This window comes from Oncorhynchus mykiss, chromosome 25, assembly GCF_057628025.1.
Source record: "Oncorhynchus mykiss isolate SJ-2025 chromosome 25, ASM5762802v1, whole genome shotgun sequence".
NCBI lineage: Eukaryota > Metazoa > Chordata > Actinopteri > Salmoniformes > Salmonidae > Oncorhynchus > Oncorhynchus mykiss.
Window position 1 is genome coordinate 88,307,288 of NC_143046.1, and position 19,677 is coordinate 88,326,964.

Below are 19,677 nucleotides of genomic sequence, written 5' to 3' on the forward strand. Positions count from 1 at the left end.
CTTAATAGAAAATTACTCAAGTAAAAGTCACCCAATAAAATACTACTTGAGTAAAAGTCTAAAAGTATTTGGTTTTAAATATACTTAAGTATCAAAAGTTAATGGAATTGCTAAAATGTACTTAAGTATCAAAAGTAAAAGTATACATAATTTCAAATTCCTTATATTAAGCGAACCAGATGGCACAATTTTCATTAAAAAAAACCTTATTGAGGATAGCAACGGCACACTCCAAAACTCAGACATAATTTACAAACAAAGTCCTCCAGATCAGAGGCAGTAGGGATGACCAGCGATGTTCTCTGTTTAGTGAGTCCTCCAGATTAGAGGCAGTAGGGAGGACCAGGGATGTTCTCTGTTTAGTGAGTCCTCCAGATCAGAGGCAGTAGGGATGACCAGGGATGTTCTCTGTTTAGTGAGTCCTCCAGATCAGAGGCAGTAGGGATGACCAGCGATGTTCTCTGTTTAGTGAGTCCTCCAGATCAGAGGCAGTAGGGATGACCAGGGATGTTCTCTGTTTAGTGAGTCCTCCAGATCAGAGGCAGTAGGGAGGACCAGGGATGTTCTCTGTTTAGTGAGTCCTCAAGATCAGAGGCAGTAGGGATGACCAGGGATGTTCTCTGTTTAGTGAGTCCTCCAGATCAGAGGCAGCAGTGGTCTAAAGGCACGTGCAAGAGGCATCACTACAGTCCCTGGTTTGAATCCAGACTATCACATCTGGCTGTGATTGGGAATCCTATAGGGCGGGCGCATAATTGGCCCAGCGTCTTCCGGATTTGGCCGGGGTAGGCCGTCATTTAAAAAAAGAATTTGTTCTTATCTGACATTCCTAGAAAAATAAAAGTTAAATAAAATTACAAACAATTACTATTCTATTTGAGATGGGTGCTCATCCCTCACCACTTTTGCCCGTTCTAGTCACGGGCCATAGACCGGTTTGCCACCGCGCAACATAATCGAATCCACCCATTCACAGAGAACCCGGCTCGTCCACAGGACGTTCCGCCAGCTGTGAGACACGGTTCGGATGATGTCATTCACTTTCTTTCGAGCAGTTTTCACGAGACCGGAGGACACCGTTTTTTTTGTGTTACGGTGAGAGATACGATTGGGAAGGGGAGGATATCTCGTCGAACGGACAGAGACAGAGGACGGTAGTTGACTACCTACGGCAAAACGACACGACTCTAACGGTTTGTCTGTGTGATGAGGGCCACATCATGCACCACTGATACCGTCTACGCTGTTGCTAGCTTTTCACCACACAGCTGACAAGCCAAAAGTGAACCGTAAAACAATACGTGAATCTATAGCCAGCTAGCTTTTATATACTATCTATTTTGCCATACAGCCTTCAGTGGCCGCATTTGAGAGAAAAGTGAAATTAGGTGGCTCTCGACCTGGCTGACATTTCCGGATTCGAACACTCGTATATTCATCCTCCCAGCGGTGTTGTTTTAGCGTCTCAATATACACGCAATTGATCGCTATTTATGTGACAACGGAGGCAAGCAAAGTGAAACTAACGCTAACCATCATTTCATTTCCAGAGGGCCTATTTTTCTTGCTTTGGGAATAGAAATGGGCAGTGTTCAACAGTTCTGTAACTGTCTAGCTCGAGCTAGCTACTGTAGCAAGCTATCTCCGGTCGGGATCTAGTACCGTTATGTGCGTGCCTGTGGTCTTTACAGTCAAAAAGCGAAACATTCGTCGTTCACGTTTCGCTGCCTTGATATTTTATACAGTAATTTTTTCAACATCTACAATCGAGATACCCTTGGCTTTGGAACGGGTAGAATTCTTGGACCGATTTTTTTGTTTTGGCTGAGGCATGAGCGACATTCGATCCATCCTTCTATCCCGGTGCTCCATCCAATACGGCGCAGTGTGAGTAGCCCATCCGGGAAGCGCACATCAGCAGAATCGCATCCTATATGCACCTTTGGGGTGTCGGGGGGCTGAAGGTGCTACTATAACGTCGGAGCGGGAGGACGTTGCCTTCCCATCTCAGGATTAAACCATGGCCAATGAACCTGTTATCCTTAATGTGTATGATATGGTAAGATTGTGTGTTGGAAGTTTTCTGTGCATGGGAATCAATGTAACATACTAGCCTATTATTCATACACACACACACACACACACACACACACACACACACACACACACACACACACACACACACACACACACACACACAAGAATGGATATTGAGTCCCTTGATAGACAACCAGCCAGTCACAGTGTTGGCCCCTCCTCTCTTCAGATATCTCCAGGCCAGCAGTCACAGTGTTGGCCCCTCCTCCCCTCAGATATCTCCAGGCCAGCAGTCACAGTGTTGGCCCTTCCTCCCTTAAGTTATCTCCAGGCCAGCAGTCACAGTGTTGGCCCCTCCTCCGTTCAGATATCTCCAGGCCAGCAGTCACAGTGTTGGCCCCTCCTCCCTTCAGATATCTCCAGGCCAGGAGTCACAGTGTTGGCCCCTCCTCCCTTCAGATATCTCCAGGCCAGCAGTCACAGTGTTGGCCCCTCCTCCCCTCAGATATCTCCAGGCCAGCAGTCACAGTGTTGGCCCTTCCTCCCTTAAGTTATCTCCAGGCCAGCAGTCACAGTGTTGGCCCCTCCTCCGTTCAGATATCTCCAGGCCAGCAGTCACAGTGTTGGCCCCTCCTCCCTTCAGATATCTCCAGGCCAGCAGTCACAGTGTTGGCCCCTCCTCCCTTCAGATATCTCCAGGCCAGCAGTCACAGTGTTGGCCCCTCCTCCCCTCAGATATCTCCAGGCCAGCAGTCACAGTGTTGGCCCTTCCTCCCTTAAGTTATCTCCAGGCCAGCAGTCACAGTGTTGGCCCCTCCTCCGTTCAGATATCTCCAGGCCAGCAGTCACAGTGTTGGCCCCTCCTCCCTTCAGATATCTCCAGGCCAGCAGTCACAGTGTTGGCCCCTCCTCCCTTCAGATATCTCCAGGCCAGCAGTCACAGTGTTGGCCCCTCCTCCCCTCAGATATCTCCAGGCCAGCAGTCACAGTGTTGGCCCTTCCTCCCCTCAGATATCTCCAGGCCAGCAGTCACAGTGTTGGCCCCTCCTCCCTTCAGATATCTCCAGGCCAGCAGTCACAGTGTTGGCCCTTCCTTCCCCTCAGATATCTCCAGGCCAGCAGTCACAGTGTTGGCCCCTCCTCCCCTCAGATATCTCCAGGCCAGCAGTCACAGTGTTGGTCCCTCCTCCCTTCAGATATCTCCAGGCCAGCAGTCACAGATGAGGATGTCTGAAAGTGACAGTGCTCAAACACCTAATTAAATCCCACTGTTAAAAAAAAAAAACTTCATTTAACTAGGCAAGTCAGTTAAGAACTAATTCTTATTTTCAATGACAGCCTAGGAAAAACTGCCTTGTTCAGGGGAAGAACGACAGAGTTTTACCTTGTCAGCTTGGGGATTCAATCTTGCAACCTTTGCGGTTACTAGTCCAACGCTCTAACCACTAGGCTACCTTCCGCCCCACTGTAGCTCTGTTCTGTTGGGATGAGGGATGGGCTGGGACCAGAAATCATCCCAGGCATTTCAAACACACTGGCCCAGTTGTTCTCATTAAGACTCCCACACCAGCAAAAAAATAATCCCTAGAAGCACCCCTTATTAGCTGAAACGCTAGCAAAACCAAATGCATGCTTTGCAACCGTTCGCTGTCCGCACCTTCCCGCCCGACTAGCATCACTACTCTGGACGGTTCTAACCTAGATTACGTGGACAACTACAAATACCTAGGTGTCTGGCTAGACTGTAAACTCTTCTTCCAGACTCACATTAAGCATCTCCAATCCAAAATCAAATCTAGAATCGGATTTCTATTTCGCAACAAAGCCTCCTTCACTCACGCCGCCAAACTTACCCTAGTAAAGCTGACTATCCTACCGATCCTCGACTTCAGCGATGTCATCTACAAAATAGCTTCCAACACTCTACTCAGCAAACTGGATGCAGTTTATCACAGTGGCATCCGTTTTGTTACCAAAGCCACCCACCACTGCGACCTGTATGCTCTAGTCGGCTGGCCCTCGCTACATATTCGTCGCCAGACCCACTGGCTCCAGGTCATCTATAAGTCTTTGCTAGGTAAAGCCCAGCCTTATCTCAGCTCACTGGTCACGATAACAACACCCACCCGTAGCACGCGCTCCAGCAGGTATATCTCACTGATCATCCCCAAAGCCAACACCTCCTTTGGCCGCCTCTCCTTCCAGTTCTCTGCTGCTAATGACTGAAACGAATTGCAAAAATCGCTGAAGCTGGAGACTTATATTTCCCTCACAAACTTTAAACATCAGCTATCTGAGCAGGTACCGATCGCTGCAGCTGTACATAGTCCATCTGTAAATAGCCCACCCAATCTACCTACCTCATTCCCATATTGTTTTTATTTACTTTGCTGCTCTTTTGCACACCAGTATCACTACTTACACACCATCATCTGCTCATCATCATCTGCACATCTATCACTCCAGTGTTAATCTGCTAAATTGTAATTACTTCACTACTATGACCTATTTATTTGCCTCACCTCCTCACGCCATTTGCACACACTGTATATAGACTTTCTTTTTTCTCTATTGTGTTATTGACTGTATGTTTGTTTATTCCATGTGTAACTCTGTTGTTGTTTGTGTCGCACTGTTTTGCTTTATCTTGGCCAGGTCACAGTTGTAAATGAGAACTTGTTTTCAACTAGCCTACCAGGTTAAATAATTATATATATTTTCAAATCATTATAATTATGCGTAAAACACCTAATTTAGTCCCACTGGGCTAAAGACTGACTAGCCCATCAGCCAGCCCTTTAGCTGCCCTCCTAGAAGTCAAAACGAGGGGCGTTGTTCAAAACAAATGAATCATGGTGAATCCAGACTCATGGTGAATCCAGACTCATGGGGAATCCAGACTCATGGGGAATCCAGACTCATGGTGAATCCAGACTCATGGGGAATCCAGACTCATGGGGAATCCAGACTCATGGGGAATCCAGACTCATGGGGAATCCAGACTCATGGTGAATCCAGACTCATGGTGAATCCACTCATGGTGAATCCAGACTCATGGTGAATCCAGACTCATGGTGAATCAAGACTCATGGTGAATCCAGACTCATGGTAAATCCAGACTCATGGTAAATCCAGACGACTCATGGTGAATCCAGACTCATGGTGAATCCAGACTCATGGTTAATCCAGACTCATGGTGAATCCAGACTCATGGTGAATCCACTCATGGTTAATCCAGACTCATGGTGAATCCAGACTCATGGTGAATCCAGACTCATGGTGAATCCAGACTCATGGCGAATCCAGACTCATGGCGAATCCAGACTCATGGCGAATCCAGACTCATGGTGAATCCACTCATGGTTAATCCAGACTCATGGTTAATCCAGACTCATGGGGAATCCAGACTCATGGTGAATCCAGACTCATGGGGAATCCAGACTCATGGTGAATCCAGACTCATGGTGAATCCACTCATGGTTAATCCAGACTCATGGGGAATCCAGACTCATGGTTAATCCAGACTCATGGGGAATCCAGACTCATGGTTAATCCAGACTCATGGGGAATCCAGACTCATGGTGAATCCAGACTCGTGGTGGAGAAGAAACAACAGTTTGGCTGGGTGATGTGGATGGGTAGCCAGGCAACCAGCAAGAGTGATCATGGCTTAGATTGAGAGTCATAGGCTTCATCCCAATTTTCTTCCCTTTGTGTGAACTATAACCAGAATGGATTGGTGGAGATGATATACAATTTAGTCATTCAGCAGACGCTCTTATCCAGAGAGACTTACAGTAGTGAGTCATTTAGCAGACTGTCACATCCCTCTGAAGGAGGAGACCAAGGCGCAGCGTGGTAAGCGTACATTCTTCTTTAATTAAAGCAAGAACACTGAACAAACTAACAAAACAACAAAATGAACCGTGATGCAAATATGAGTAGTGCGGACAGGCAACTAAACATAGAATAAGAACCCACAAATAACCTATGGGAAATGGCTACCTAAAGATGGTCCCCAATCAGAGACAACGATAAACAGCTGCCTCTGATTGGGAACCAATTCAGGCAACCATAGACCTACATATACCTAGGCATACTAAAACCCCATAGATAAACAAAACCCCCTAGACAATACAAAAACGAACATACCCACCCCTTGTCACACCCTGACCTGACCAAAATACTAAAGAAAACAAAGATAACTAAGGCCAGGGCGTGACACAGACTCTCTCATCCAGAGAGACTTACAGTATAGAGTCCATACATTTTCATGCTTTTTTCATTCCGGTCCCCCTTGGGAATCGAACCGAACTTTATAAAAAAACATTTGATTGATTGATTGATTGATTGAAGACTCCCTTCAGCCGTTTTTTAAATCCAAGTGCACACTTGAGAAGAAGGGTAAAGATCTGTACTCTGAATGACTGTAATCTCTGAATGACTGTAATCTCTGAATGGCTGTAATCTCTGAATGACTGTAATCTCTGAATTACTGTAATCTCTGCAGTAACCAGGTTTCCATCCAACCGTTTAAATACAGATGAATTTACCTGACGCATTTAAAAAGTCATGGGGCTTAACGGAAACAGGAAATGGCGACAGATGGTGGGATCTTTTTTTTTGTGTCTGTGAGAATTAATTTGTGGTGTGTGCGAATTTTGATATAATAACCATCATATGGAAGTAAACTAGGAGTCAGTCGACTTGATCATATGTTGTGTGGTCGCCCCACTACGACTAGTTTATTAGGCTACACATGAAATGAGTTGTGAACTTCACAGGGTGCTTGATGCTCCTGTCCAGTAAATATCGAGGGTGTTATTCTGGTGACATGATGATCGATGCTTGGCTGCCATTTGACAAGTAATACAATTGGTCTTGTCCATAATAGTGTCATCATTTAGACTAGCCTACCCATCATTTAGACTAGCCTACCCAGCGTCAATATCCTGTCCACGAGCATCAATATCCTGTCATGTACTGTCATGTTGTGTCTTGTCTCTGTCCTTTCCCTTCACCCTGTCTCCCTCTGCTGGTCGTTGTTAGGTTACCTTTTCTCCCCCTCTTTCCCCCAGCTGTGCCTTGTCTCCTCCTAACCACCTCGTCACCCCTTTTCCCACCTGTTCCCTTTTTCCCTCTGATTAGTCCCCTATATCTCTCTCTGTTTTTGTTCCTGTCCTTGTCGGATTCTTGTTTGTTGTGTTTCATGCCTGAACCAGACTGTCGTCATGTTTGCTGTAACCTTGTCTTGTCCTGTCGGAATCTGCCGGTCCGTCTGAGCCTACCTATGTTTGGTAATTAAAGAAGCTCTGTTTAAGTTAATTCGCTTTTGGGTCCTCATTCACGCACCGTAACAGAAGAATCCGACCAAGAATGGACCCAGCGACTTCGGATCCTCTCCACTCAGCCGTCGGGATCCAGGGAGCGATGCTAGGCAGACACGAGCAGGAAGTGTCTGCTGCTCGACATGCCGTTGAGACCCTGGCCACCCAAGTCTCCAACCTCACAGAACAGGTTCACCATCTCCGCCTCGATCCACCGGCCACTTCCAGGGCTTTCGAATCTCCGGAGCCCAGAATCAATAACCCGCCGTGTTACTCTGGGGAGCCCACTGAATGCCGCTCGTTCCTCACCCAGTGTGATATTGTGTTTTCTCTCCAGCCCAACACTTACTCCAGGAGCACTGCTCGTGTCGCCTACGTCATATCTCTCCTTATTGGACGGGCTCGTGAGTGGGGCACGGCAATCTGGGAGGCAAGGGCTGAGTGTACTAACCAGTATCAGGACTTTAAGGAGGAGATGATACGGGTTTTTGATCGATCTGTTTTTGGGGAGGAGGCTTCCAGGGCCCTGTCTTCCCTATGTCAAGGCAATCGATCCATAACAGACTACTCTATTGAGTTTCGCACTCTTGCTGTCTCCAGTGGCTGGAACGAGCCGGCCTTGCTCGCTCGTCTTCTGGAGGGTCTCCGCGCAGAGGTAAAGGATGAGATTCTCTCCCGGGAGGTTCCTTCCAGCGTGGATTCCTTGATTGAACTCGCTATTCGCATTGAGCGACGGGTTGATCTTCGTCACCGAGCTCGTGGAAAGGAGCTCGCGCTCTCCGTCGCCCCCCTCTCCGCATCACTACCATCTTCCTCTGCCGGCTCGGGTGCTGAGCCCATGCAGCTGGGAGGTATCCGCATCTCGACTAAGGAGAGGGAACGGAGAATCACCAACCGCCTCTGTCTCTATTGCGGTTCCGCTGGTCATTTTGTCACTTCATGTCCAGTAAAAGGCCAGAGCTCGTCAGTAAGCGGAGGGCTACTGGTGAGCGCTACTACTCCTGTCTCTCCTTCAAGATCCTGCACTACCTTGTCGGTCCATCTACGCTGGACCGGTTCGTCAGCTTCCTGCAGTGCCTTAATAGACTCTGGGGCGGAGGGCTGTTTTATGGACGAGACCTGGGCTCGGGAACATGACATTCCTCTCAGACAGTTAAAGGAGCCCACGGCCTTGTTCGCCCTGGATGGTAGTCCTCTCCCCAGGATTCAGCGTGAGACGCTACCTTTAACCCTCACTGTTTCTGGTAATCATAGTGAAACCATTTATTTTTTAATTTTTCGTTCACCTTTTACACCTGTTGTTTTGGGCCATCCCTGGCTAGTTTGTCATAATCCTTCCATTAATTGGTCTAGTAATTCTATCCTCTCCTGGAACGTCTCTTGTCATGTGAAATGTTTAATGTCTGCTATCCCTCCTGTTTCCTCTGTCTCTTCTTCACAGGAGGAGCCTGGTGATTTGACAGGGGTGCCGGAGGAATATCACGATCTGCGCACAGTGTTCAGTCGGTCCAGGGCCACCTCTCTTCCTCCACACCGGTCGTATGATTGTAGTATTGATCTCCTTCCGGGAACCACCCCCCCCCCGGGGTAGACTATACTCTCTGTCGGCTCCCGAACGTAAGGCTCTCGAAGATTATTTGTCTGTAGCTCTTGACGCCGGTACCATAGTCCCCTCCTCCTCTCCCGCCGGAGCGGGGGTTTTTTTTGTCAAGAAGAAGGACGGGTCTCTGCGCCCCTGCATAGATTATCGAGGGCTGAATGACATAACAGTGAAGAATCGTTATCCGCTTCCTCTTATGTCTTCAGCCTTCGAGATCCTGCAGGGAGCCAGGTTTTTCACTAAGTTGGACCTTCGTAACGCTTACCATCTCGTGCGCATCAGGGAGGGGGACGAGTGGAAGACGGCGTTTAACACTCCGTTAGGGCACTTTGAATACCGGGTTCTTCCTTTCGGCCTCGCTAACGCTCCAGTTGTCTTTCAGGCATTAGTCAATGATGTCCTGAGAGACATGCTGAACATCTTTGTTTTCGTTTACCTTGACGATATCCTGATTTTTTCACCGTCACTCCAGATTCATGTTCAGCACGTTCGACGTGTCCTCCAGCGCCTTTTAGAGAATTGTCTTTTTGTGAAGGCTGAGAAGTGCACTTTTCATGCCTCCTCCGTCACATTTCTCGGTTCTGTTATTTCCGCTGAAGGCATTAAGATGGATCCCGCTAAGGTCCAAGCTGTCATTGATTGGCCCGTTCCTAAGTCACGCGTCGAGCTGCAGCGCTTTCTCGGCTTCGCGAACTTCTATCGTCGTTTCATCCGTAGTTTCGGTCAGGTGGCAGCTCCTCTCACAGCCCTTACTTCTGTCAAGACGTGCTTTAAGTGGTCCGTTTCCGCCCAGGGAGCTTTTGATCTCCTCAAGAATCGTTTTACATCCGCTCCTATCCTTGTTACACCTGACGTCTCTAGACAGTTCGTTGTCGAGGTTGACGCGTCAGAGGTGGGCGTGGGAGCCATTCTTTCTCAGCGCTCCCTCTCTGACGACAAGGTCCACCCATGCGCGTATTTTTCTCATCGCCTGTCGCCGTCGGAACGTAACTATGATGTGGGTAACCGCGAACTGCTCGCCATCCGGTTAGCCCTAGGCGAATGGCGACAGTGGTTGGAGGGGGCGACCGTTCCTTTTGTCGTTTGGACTGACCATAGGAACCTTGAGTACATCCGTTCTGCCAAACGACTTAATGCGCGTCAGGCGCGTTGGGCGCTGTTTTTCGCTCGTTTCGAGTTCGTGATTTCTTATCGTCCGGGCTCTAAGAACACCAAGCCTGATGCTTTGTCTCGTCTCTTCAGTTCTTCAGTAGCCTCCACTGACCCCGAGGGGATTCTCCCTGAGGGGCGTGTTGTCGGGTTGACTGTCTGGGGAATTGAGAGGCAGGTAAAACAAGCGCTCACTCACACTCCGTCGCCGCGCGCTTGTCCTAGGAACCTTCTTTTCGTTCCCGTTCCTACTCGTCTGGCCGTTCTTCAGTGGGCTCACTCTGCCAAGTTAGCCGGCCACCCTGGCGTTCGGGGTACGCTTGCTTCCATTCGCCAGCGTTTTTGGTGGCCCACCCGGGAGCATGACACGCGTCGTTTCGTGGCTGCTTGTTCGGTCTGCGCGCAGACTAAGTCCGGTAACTCTCCTCCTGCCGGCCGTCTCAGGCCGCTTCCTATTCCCTCTCGACCGTGGTCTCACATCGCCTTAGATTTTGTCACCGGACTGCCTTTGTCAGCGGGGAAGACTGTTATTCTTACGGTTGTCGATAGGTTCTCTAAGGCGGCTCATTTCATTCCCCTTGCTAAGCTTCCTTCTGCTAAAGAGACGGCACAAATCATCATCGAGAATGTTTTCAGAATTCATGGCCTTCCGTCAGACGTCGTTTCGGACAGAGGTCCGCAATTCACGTCTCAATTTTGGAGGGAGTTTTGCCGTTTGATTGGGGCTTCCGTCAGTCTCTCTTCCGGCTTTCACCCCCAGTCTAACGGTCAAGCAGAACGGGCCAATCAGACTATTGGTCGCATCTTACGCAGTCTTTCTTTTCGCAACCCTGCGTCTTGGTCAGAACAGCTCCCCTGGGCAGAATACGCCCACAACTCGCTTCCTTCGTCTGCGACCGGGCTATCTCCTTTTCAGAGTAGCCTCGGGTACCAGCCTCCGCTGTTCTCATCTCAGTTCGCCGAGTCCAGCGTCCCCTCCGCTCAGGCTTTTGTCCAACGTTGCGAGCGCACCTGGAAGAGGGTCAGGTCTGCACTTTGCCGTTATAGGACGCAGACTGTGAGGGCTGTTAATAAGCGTAGAACTAAGAGTCCTAGATATTGTCGCGGTCAGAGAGTTTGGCTCTCCACTCAGAACCTTCCCCTTAAGACGGCTTCTCGCAAGTTGACCCCGCGGTTCATTGGTCCGTTCCGTATTTCTCGGGTCATTAATCCTGTCGCAGTTCGACTTCTTCTTCCGCGATACCTTCGTCGCGTCCACCCGGTCTTCCATGTCTCCTGCATCAAGCCCGTCCTTCGCGCCCCCGCTCGTCTTCCCCCCCCCCCCCCCCATCCTTGTCGAGGGCGCACCCATCTACAGGGTCCGTAGAATTTTGGACATGCGTCCTCGGGGCCGTGGTCACCAGTACCTCGTAGATTGGGAGGGGTACGGTCCTGAGGAGAGGAGTTGGGTTCCCTCTCGGGACGTGCTGGACCGTGCGCTGATCGAGGATTTCCTCCGTTGCCGCCAGGTTTCCTCCTCGAGTGCGCCAGGAGGCGCTCGGTGAGTGGGGGGGTACTGTCATGTACTGTCATGTTGTGTCTTGTCTCTGTCCTTTCCCTTCACCCTGTCTCCCTCTGCTGGTCGTTGTTAGGTTACCTTTTCTCCCCCTCTTTCCCCCAGCTGTGCCTTGTCTCCTCCTAACCACCTCGTCACCCCTTTTCCCACCTGTTCCCTTTTTCCCTCTGATTAGTCCCCTATATCTCTCTGTTTTTGTTCCTGTCCTTGTCGGATTCTTGTTTGTTGTGTTTCATGCCTGAACCAGACTGTCGTCATGTTTGCTGTAACCTTGTCTTGTCCTGTCGGAATCTGCCGGTCCGTCTGAGCCTACCTATGTTTGGTAATTAAAGAAGCTCTGTTTAAGTTAATTCGCTTTTGGGTCCTCATTCACGCACCGTAACATATCCTGTCCACAAGCATCAATATCCTGTCCATGAGCATCAATATCCTGTCCAACAAGATCAATATCCTGTCCATGAGCATCAATATCCTGTCCACGAGCGTCAATATCCTGTCCACTAGCGTTAACAAATATCCTGTCCACGAGCATCAATATCCTGTCCGCGAGCATCAATATCCTGTCCACGAGCGTCAATATCCTGTCCACTAGCGTTAATAAATATCCTGTCCACGAGCATCAATATCCTGTTCGCGAGCATCAATATCCTGTCCACGAGCGTCAATATCCTGTCCGTGAGGAGGAAAGAAAGGACCTCAATTTGCCACATGTGCTGAGTAGGACGATCTGTATTACATTACGACAGCCACTTACCCTGCATTCAGGGGAAGCCACGTCATCTAGCCACTTACCCTGCATTCAGTGGAAGCCACGTCATCTAGCCACTTACCCTGCATTCAGGGGAAGCCACGTCATCTAGCCACTTACCCTGCATTCAGGGGAAGCCACGTCATCTAGCCACTTACCCTGCATTCAGGGGAAGCCACGTCATCTAGCCACTTACCCTGCATTCAGTGGAAGCCACGTCATCTAGCCACTTACCCTGCATTCAGGGGAAGCCACGTCATCTAGCCACTTACCCTGCATTCAGGGGAAGCCACGTCATCTAGCCACTTACCCTGCATTCAGTGGAAGCCACGTCATCTAGCCACTTACCCTGCATTCAGTGGAAGCCACATCATCTAGCCACTTACCCTGCATTCAGTGGAAGCCACGTCCTAATGGAGATCATCTAGCCACTTACCCTGCATTCAGGGGAAGCCACATCATCTAGCCACTTACCCTGCATTCAGGGGAAGCCACGTCATCTAGCCACTTACCCTGCATTCAGTGGAAGCCACGTCATCTAGCCACTTACCCTGCATTCAGTGGAAGCCACATCATCTAGCCACTTACCCTGCATTCAGTGGAAGCCACGTCATCTAGCCACTTACCCTGCATTCAGTGGAAGCCACGTCCTAATGGAGATCATCTAGCCACTTACCCTGCATTCAGTGGAAGCCATGTCATCTAGCCACTTACCCTGCATTCAGTGGAAGCCACGTCATCTAGCCACTTACCCTGCATTCAGTGGAAGCCATGTCATCTAGCCACTTACCCTGCATTCAGTGGAAGCCACATCATCTAGCCACTTACCCTGCATTCAGTGGAAGCCATGTCATCTAGCCACTTACCCTGCATTCAGTGGAAGCCATGTCATCTAGCCACTTACCCTGCATTCAGTAGAAGCCAGATCATCTAGCCACTTACCCTGCATTCAGTGGAAGCCATGTCATCTAGCCACTTACCCTGCATTCAGTGGAAGCCATGTCATCTAGCCACTTACCCTGCATTCAGTAGAAGCCAGATCATCTAGCCACTTACCCTGCATTCAGGGGAAGCCACGTCATCTAGCCACTTACCCTGCATTCAGTAGAAGCCAGATCATCTAGCCACTTACCCTGCATTCAGTAGAAGCCATGTCACCTAGCCACTTACCCTGCATTCAGTAGAAGCCACGTCATCTAGCCACTTACCCTGCATTCAGGGGAAGCCATGTCATCTAGCCACTTACCCTGCATTCAGTGGAAGCCATGTCATAATGGAGATGTATGATAGGTTTGTATGCACTTAACAAACTAAACCCTGGTGTATGGAGCTGATCAATACCATAAATAGTCTCCAGATATGTTGTACTACGATCTACTCTGTATCCCTGGGAGAATGAATCAATTGAAAAAGAGCATTCCAACCTTTCCAGGATACTGTATCTAATTGTTTAAAACCACTTCTCTCTGTCTCTGTCTCTGTCTCTGTCTCTGTCTCTCTCTCTCTGTCTGTCTCTCTTTCTCACTCTCTCTCTCTCTCTCTCTCTCTCTCTCCCTGTCTCTCTCTCTCTCTCTCTCTCTGTGTGTGTTTCCCTCTCTCTGTCTTGCTCTCTCTCTCTGTATCTCTCTCTCTGTCTCTGTCTCTGTCTGTCTGTCTCTCTCTCTCTCTCTCTCTCTGTGTGTGTCTCTCTCTCTCTGTCTCTCTCTCTCTCTCTGTCTTGCTCTCTCTCTCTGTCTCTCTGTATCTCTCTCTCGTTCTAGTACTGGATCAACGAGTACACTTCCACTCTGGGTGTTGGAGTCTACCACTCAGGCATTGAGATCTATGGCCGAGGTACAGAGGAAGAGCTTCACTACTTTCTCATTCCCTCACTTATTCATTGTGTTGTTGGCAAAATGGAGAGGAAATGTGGAATGTTTCTCTCCACAGCTTCTATTCCATAGAGATTCTGTAACACAGCTTCTATTCCATAGAGATTATGTAACACAGCTTCTATTCCATAGATATTCTATAACACAGCTTCTATTATATAGAGATTCTATAACACAGCTTCTATTCCATAGATATTCTATAACACAGCTTCTATTCTATAGATATTCTATAACACAGCTTCTATTCTATAGAGATTCTATAACACAGCTTCTATTCCATAGAGATTCTATAACACAGCTTCTATTATATAGAGATTCTATAACACAGCTTCTATTCCATAGAGATTCTATAACACAGCTTCTATTCTATAGAGATTCTATAACACAGCTTCTATTCCATAGATATTCTATAACACAGCTTCTTTTCCATAGAGATTCTATAACACAGCTTCTTTTCCATAGAGATTCTATAACACAGCTTCTATTCTCACACCACACAATATCTTCTCACATCGCACGATATCGTCTCATACCGCACGATTGCACGATATCGTCTCACCTTCAGTTTGCCACGCGGTTCATGTACCTTTGTTGGAAAGCAAGGTGGAGACAGCCATCATTTTTTCTCATGCCCGTATCATGAGCTGTCTCAATGAAGATAGCACATTTACCAAGTGTGTTCCTTATTCCTCCTCCTTACTACAGAGTTTGCATATGGGGGCCACCCGTATCCCTTCAGTGGCATATTTGAAATCAATCCTGGAAACGCCACTGAATTAGGAGAGACCTTCAAGTTCAAGTGAGTTTACATTAAAACGCACACACACACACACGCACGCACACACGCACACACACACACACACACACACACACACACACACACACACACACACACACGGGCACACAAAGTGCCTAATCACATAAAGAAGTGGTGAATGGCCGCTATTTCATGACAGCAACAGGAAATCAAAGACTGTCTTTGTTTACAGTAGTGATGTGAAGACAACATTACCCTGTATCCCAAATTGCACCCCATTCCCTTTTTGACCAAGGCCCATAAAGACAACATTTGGGAAGCAGACATGCAATTTGGGACGGAGACATGCAATTTGGGACGGAGACATGCAATTTGGGACGGGAGACATGCAATTTGGGACACAGACATGCAATTTGGGACGGGAGACATGCAATTTGAGAGACAGACATGCAATTTGGGACGGGAGACATGCAATTTGAGAGACAGACATGCAATTTGGGACGGGAGACATGCAATTTGAGAGACAGACATGCAATTTGGGACGGGAGACATGCAATTTGAGAGACAGACATTCAATTTGGGACGGGAGACATGCAATTTGAGAGACAGACATGCAATTTGGGACGGGAGACATGCAATTTGAGAGACAGACATGCAATTTGGGAAGGGAGACATGCAATTTGAGAGACAGACATGCAATTTGGGACGGAGACATGCAATTTGGGACGGGAGACATGCAATTTGGGACGGGAGACATGCAATTTGGGACGGGAGACATGCAATTTGGGACGGAGACATGTCCTACTGAGCAGTGGCCTTGTATTCATTCATTGTATCGTGATGGTTGGTGTTTGGGACGAGAGTCACCGATACCAGTTTTTATACAGGGATAGAATAACACTACATGCACCCAATTACCACCTTTAATTTAGCTCTTTTATTAGGATCCCCATTAGCTGTTGCTAATGATTACAAAACATATTTTTTCTAACACAGGGAGGCCATCGCTTTAGGCACAACAGACTTTGCTGTGGAGGATATGGATAAAATCATGGAGGAGCTGGGGAGGGATTTCAAGGGCAACTCTTACCATCTAATGCACAAGAACTGCAACCACTTCTCATCCTCGCTGTCTGAGGTCAGTTTCTGTTTCATCACCGTTTCATTACAGAGGATTACTGTTTGATTTATACATGATATTGACATTTATTGTGAACGATCTGATAGAGCCATTACTGTCAATAGGAACATTGCCTATTGACAGTCATACAAATTTTGGCGGAGTATGTTTTTTTTAACTTGCCAATTGAAAAAACATGTTTGTTTTTCGTTCTTATTCCAGCTGTTGTGTGGGCGTGAGATCCCTCGCTGGGTGAACCGCCTGGCCTACTTCAGCTCCTGCGTGCCCTTCCTCCAGACCTGCCTCCCTAAGGAGTGGCTGACCCCCGCTGCCCTCCAGAGCCACATCAGCATGGGGCTCCACAAGGAGGAGCGGGAGGCCGGGGAGTCCAGCGACGAGGACCCCAACTCAGCCTCCGGGACCGCTGGGGCGGGCACCGGATCCTCACACAGCTGTCGCCATACACGAGTCTGAACCAATGACTGTATAGGTCTGAAGAGAACAGCCAATAGGACTCTCTCAATTACCTTTGACCTTCGAACCCTGGACCAGAAGGTCACCAGGTCCCCTCTGCAGGGGATGTAGTGATGTAATATCTGTGGGCCTGACTGAATAACCACCTGACCTCACAGTACCACCCTCTGAGAACAGAGACGAGGACGACGGATGATTAGTTAGCCTGGTAGGACGGAGCCGGGGGTCCTGCAAAACCTACAGATCCTTAGATCCTTTCCCTGGTTTTCTCCCTTTTCGCTATGGTAGATATATTCTGGAGGGGTGATTTGTTATAGGTTTGTTGACAAACTAACTCAGAGCATGGCATGGCTCTTTTAGATTGACCACAGCTACACGATGTACTGTAGGTCCGGGCTACTTTCTGGTCATTTCTCTTCTTCCATGAACTTTTAAACTTTCGTCAGCCTTCATCCCCGATCCACCCTGATTCTCTTCTTGCAGAGCTCCTTCTATTGTAGAGTAAACGGATATCAGACACCACAAAGATACATCTAAATGTACGTCCCAAATGGCACCCTATTCCCTAAATATAGTGCACTACTTTAGACCAGAGCCCTATGGAACCCTATTCCCCACATATAGTGCACTACTTTAGACCAGAGCCCTATGGAACCCTATTCCCCACATATAGTGCACTACTTTAGACCAGAGCCCTATGGAACCCTATTCCCCACATATAGTGCACTATTTTAGACCAGAGCCTTATGGAACCCTATTCCCTATATATAGTGCACTATTTTAGACCAGAGCCCTATGGAACCCTATTCCCTATTTATAGTGCACTATTTTAGACCAGAGCCCTATGGAACCCTATTCCCTATTTATAGTGCACTATTTTAGACCAGAGCCCTATGGAACCCTATTCCCTAAATATAGTGCACCATTTTTTGTTGTTGTTGCAAGGGCCCTTATGGCTCTGGTCAAAATAAGTGCCCAAATCCAGGGCATAGGGTTTCATTTGGGACGACGCCTGAGACTACTGGTATTGTGACGTTAGCAGGATGTTACACTTGCTGCTCACTTCAAGAGGTACTTAACCTCCTTACTTGGGCCTTCAGTCTTAACTTCAAAGATGTTTTGCTTTGTTTGTGTGTGTGTGTGTGTGTGTGTGTGTGTGTGTGTGTGTGTGTGTGTGTGTGTGTGTGTGTGTGTGTGTGTGTGGGGGTGGGGGGTGGAGGGGGGTGTTCATATTCTGGCCATTTTTTGGACGTTGTAGTGCACTATAGTGATATGAACCTGATATATATAGTGATATGTGCTCTGTTTAGAAGGAGTAATTAATTACATGTGGGATTTAAACCAGCACATTTCTGTTAAATGTCATTCTTAACTGAAAATGATGTGCCAAGAGCAAAGGATTGGACAAAAGTGAAGACATGGAAATTAGTTTTGGACCATATTGATTTCAATGATTACATTTTATCGTATTAGTATTATATATTTGGGTGTTATTTGTCTATTTCATGATCTCATGTATTGTTTAACAAGACATTGCCCCCCCCCCCCCCCCCCCCTACATATAATTAGCTATTTACTACCATCATGTGATGAATAACACTGGCACATGTCTCATTTATACACTTATTCAATGGGAACCATTCAATCTTTCATCAGGAGATAAAACCTGATCAAGAAATCTCAACCCTTGTGACCGATCAGTCGGCGCACAACATAAGAAATCTCAGCAGTGAAAGTGAAACTCATAGTTGTTGAATCACAGTTTTCTGTTCATACAACTCCTATTGTCTTGACCCCTCCTCCCCAGAGAGTGATTGAGTAGGTGAGGGGTCTGGAGGCCCGTCGAGGAAGGGGGGGGGGGGGGGGGGGGGTTACATTTAGGGCATTGTGTGAAGGAAAAAGGTTTTGTTGTTGTTGTGAGATGTCTTTTGATTGGCTATGTCTCTTAATGTGTTGGAGGTGATCCCTGAAACAACAGGGAGGAAGTTGTCTTTCTACTATAATATTGTGTTGATCCTACTGGTCAGTCAGTTGATCCTACCGGTCAGTCAGTTGATCCTACCAGTCAGTCAGTTGTCCTACTGGTCAGTCAGTTGTCCTACTGGTCAGTCAGTTGTCCTACTGGTCAGTCAGTTGATCCTACCGGTCAGTCAGTTGATCCTACCAGTCAGTCAGTTGTCCTACTGGTCAGTCAGTTGTCCTACCGGACAGTCAGTCTGATTTGATTTGTCCTACCAGTCAGTCAGTTGTCCTACTGGTCAGTCAGTTGTCCTACTGGTCAGTCAGTTGTCCTACTGGTCAGTCAGTTGTCCTACTGGTCAGTCAGTTGTCCTACCAGTCAGTCAATTATCCTACTGGTCAGTCAGTTGTCCTACTGGTCAGTCAGTTGTCCTACTGGTCAGTCAGTTGATCCTACCAGTCAGTCAGTTGATCCTACCAGTCAGTCAGTTGTCCTACTGGTCAGTCAGTTGTCCTACTGGTCAGTCAGTTGTCCTACTGGTCAGTCAGTTGATCCTACCAGTCAGTCAATTATCCTACCAGTCAGCCAGTTGACCTACCAGTCAGTCAATTATCGTACCAGTCAGCCAGTTGTCCTACCAGTCAGTCAATTATCCTACCAGTCAGCCAGTTGTCCTACCAGTCAGCAAGTCTTGGACTAGAGTATTACACTGACTACCATCCTATCAAACAATATCAATAATGCTGTTTCCAGATGAGACAGACGTTAGGCTACATGTTATTCTGTTCTGTCCCTGCATTATATTACAGCTGCTCTGGTAGAGTCAATAGTATCCATTCTGAAGCCCAGTCCATTGCATTCCGAACATAAGTCTTTCTGGAGGACAATATTGTCCTTTCTTTCTCTTCTCCTCCTTGGTTTACTGTCTGTCTGTCTGTCTGTGTGCCTCCAGCCCTCCGTATCCCATCCCCCTCTCAGGAAGGAAATCACATGACCTGTTGTTTGTTACACCGGTGTCTCATTATTATACATCATCTCCATGACAACTGGGCAAAATAAAATAACTATATTTATTTGTT

The 19,677-nt window shown here is 47.8% G+C and overlaps 1 protein-coding gene across 1 annotated transcript; it reads left to right on the forward strand.

Moving 5' to 3' along the window:
* Positions 1–952: 952 nt before the first annotated feature.
* On the forward strand, positions 953–19,677 carry LOC110505970 (deubiquitinase DESI2). The gene is made up of 5 exons (XM_021585442.3): positions 953–2,059; positions 14,177–14,249; positions 14,993–15,086; positions 16,041–16,182; positions 16,387–19,677. Exons 1-5 carry the CDS (start codon positions 2,021–2,023, stop codon positions 16,636–16,638), a joined length of 600 nt encoding a protein of 199 aa, XP_021441117.2. The 5' UTR covers positions 953–2,020; the 3' UTR covers positions 16,639–19,677.